This window comes from Neophocaena asiaeorientalis, unplaced genomic scaffold (genome assembly GCF_003031525.2).
Source record: "Neophocaena asiaeorientalis asiaeorientalis breed wild unplaced genomic scaffold, Neophocaena_asiaeorientalis_V1.1 scaffold87, whole genome shotgun sequence".
Classification (NCBI taxonomy): Eukaryota; Metazoa; Chordata; class Mammalia; order Artiodactyla; family Phocoenidae; genus Neophocaena; species Neophocaena asiaeorientalis.
Window position 1 is genome coordinate 4,954,185 of NW_020175432.1, and position 2,903 is coordinate 4,957,087.

Consider the following 2,903-nt stretch of genomic DNA (forward strand, 5'->3'; position numbering starts at 1 on the left):
ACACTCAACCCCAGGGCCTCCCCCCAAGGGCTACATTGCAAGGGTGTCCCTGGTTTGTCCAGTTGGCTGAGTCCAGCTCCTGGCAGGGCCGGGTCCGCTTCATGGTTACAGATTATTTGCAAGGACCCCCCACCCCCGGGCAGCCAGGATGGAACATGAATGGAGAATCACTGACCAACGCAAAAAAGACTATGGGGGCCCCCCTCCACCTTCCCCGGCCGCCCATTCACCCACGTCTCTTTCACGCAGGACAGACCACCCGCCCTGTCCGCGTGGAGTGCCAACACCCTCCCTGCCCTGGGCCGAGCCCCTCCTCCCCGGGCCCATAAGTGAGATTGCACATTAACTACTGTAAGAAGAGGAGCCGCACTGGGAAATGTGAACCATGAGAATATCAGTGATACTGATGAGGAGAATAAACTAAACGCCTTTGTAACAGCCCTGCTGCAAGCTGCTCACTGGGGGCGCGGGGTGGCGGGCCCAGGAAGGGACGCTGGCTGCACACTAGGGCCCCCCTCCTTCCGCAGAGCGACATCCCCATTCCCCAGGGCTTCACACTGACATGCAGTGGGGGCCCGGCTTGGGGTGTGCTCAGAACGGCCACGCCAAACGTCATGCCTCAGAATGTCGGCCTGAGGGGAGGGCCCTCTTTAGGTGGGAAAACAGCTTCCAGCAGCTTCCAGGTTACCCCAGTATGTACAAACAACACCCTCCCTAGGCTCTTCCCTCACACGTGTGGGCCCTAAATCCTGCATGGGCGTCCCACGGGAGCCCCTCCAAAGCTAGAAGGGCAGCTGCTCCATGGAATTATCTGTATTACAGATGCACTTGCTGCCCTTCCATGGTATTTGACACTCCCAGCCCCAGAAACGTGTCCTGAACGCCCCGTCCCGAGCCACTGCGTCTGGAAGGAGCACTAAAGTCAGAAGGAACACTAAAGTCGGGATGGCAAGCCTAAAATCAGCCGGTGGTTGTTGAAAATACCTGGAAGAGGGACTTCCCTGGTGGTCCAGTGGTTAAGACTCTGCGCTTCCACTGCAGGTGGCACGGGTTGGTCAGGGAACTAAGATCCCACATGCTGCGCACGGTGGCCAAAAGACAAAAAAAAACTGGAAGAGCTGTAGGGCCCTGAGGATATGAGTGGGAAAATGTTCTAACAACCGAAATAGAAAAGATGCAACGTGCCCTAGGGTCCCATTGATTCAGAGATGTCTCAAGTAGTGTGGGAAGACTACTGACAGACCTTAGGGATTCCATCAAATCAAAAGATCTTTGCTGGGGAGGTGGACAAGGGGTTTCATCTCCGCCCAGTCCAGGTCTCACCACCCCATGATGACTGGAGGGAGCTCCAGACTTCCTTGGGGCAGATGATTGAGGGTGACTCAATTCACAGGGTGACTTGGGCATGCTTCAGTAAGACCAGCCCCCTCTGGAATCCTGAAGCCCAGCTTCAACCAACAGAAAGCAGGGGTTTGGGGGAGCCAACAGCAGCATCAACAAAAATCCTCAGGTGACTCTGGTCCAGAGTCACTTCAAGTAACAGGAAGTCTGCCTGTCTTAACATGTAGGCAAGCCCAGGTAGGTGGAAACACTGTCAGACTCCCAGAAGCACATCTTTTTAACCCCAGGAAGACGTGTAGAATGGATCAAGACAACCTGAACCACAGCATTAGTGGTAGTGGTTTTGCATTTAAAAAATAAGTGTGTGTGGGGGGGGGGGGACCTGGGTTCGATCCCTGATCGGGGAATTAAGATCCCAAAAGCCACATGGTGCGACCAAAAAAAATAATCTGAACATATTTGGTTCTCTTTGACAAATCAGCCTAATGGAACGACAGACATCCTTGTTAAGAGCACTTTACAATGTATAAATGAGCGACTGAGAAGGGTGGGCCTGATGCCTGATTACATAATGCTCAAGATGGAAACATCTAAGACAATAAGTTAAGATTCACAGCACTTACAAGTTTACCTGGCTTATAGGAATCATTTCTCCTACTCAGGAAGGCTCTATGGCAAAGCCCTTAAATTTACAAATGCTTTCTTGTTAGAGTGAAGCATCACAGAGGGATCAAAGTGACCAGGTGTATGAGGGAGCCTAGTGGTACTCAGAGGCCCCTCGGAAGTGACAGCTCAGTTCCACAGCTAAGGGACTCACCTACCTACCTTAGACAAAGAACAAGCAAAAGACGTTTAGGCTGAACTTCAAAAGCTCAAGAAGAATCAGTGTTTGGAATTTCGATGGTGATAAAATTATCCATCGTGAAATCCAAGAAATAAACCAGAATAGTCTTTTCTGCACCAAATACCAACCATTGAAGTCCTTAACACACACATGCACACACATGCACACTTGGCCCCAGCGTGTGCAAGCAGGGGGCTTCGAACAGGAGTTCCCATTCAGGGACAGCCACAAGTTCAGATCGACACATCATACGATACAAATGTATGTAACAAAGGCTGGGATTTTATTTCCAAGTTGACACATGTAGAAGGCACACGGGCAAAGCGATGGCTTTGGGGCATGGGAAGGAGAGATGGGGAGGGGCGTGTCTGAGGTCCCCCTACCTCCACCACCCCCTAAGCGCACTTGAGACAGAACCAGTGGTGGGGGCTCCCACCCAGGGCCATGAGGGTCCTACTGGCTCTGGATGAAGCCTTGGGACAGCTCCCCAGGCATGATCCCCCTCCTCCCAGGGGGCAAGGCTCTGCTGATCCCCCCAGCTGGAGGGACCAGCTTCCTGGGGAGGACCAGGATCAGAGAGAGAAGAACAGGATGAGGGCCAGGAGAAGCACCCCCAGCAGCACCACAATGGCACACCACTGTCGGCGGTCTGGGAGCAAGAGGGTCAGAGTTCATAGAGGGGAGGCAGCACCACCCACCACCCCCTCCCTCCACTGCC

General features: G+C 53.2%; 1 protein-coding gene across 1 annotated transcript in view; it reads right to left on the reverse strand.

Moving 5' to 3' along the window:
• Positions 1-2,449: 2,449 nt before the first annotated feature.
• Positions 2,450-2,903, reverse strand: part of STX10 (syntaxin 10) — a 2,895-nt gene continuing 2,441 nt past the window's right edge. The window contains exon 8 of the mRNA XM_024767241.1: positions 2,450-2,846. Within this exon, the coding sequence (XP_024623009.1) occupies positions 2,758-2,846 (89 nt within the window). The 3' untranslated portion in view covers positions 2,450-2,757. The remainder of the gene's footprint in view (positions 2,847-2,903) is intronic.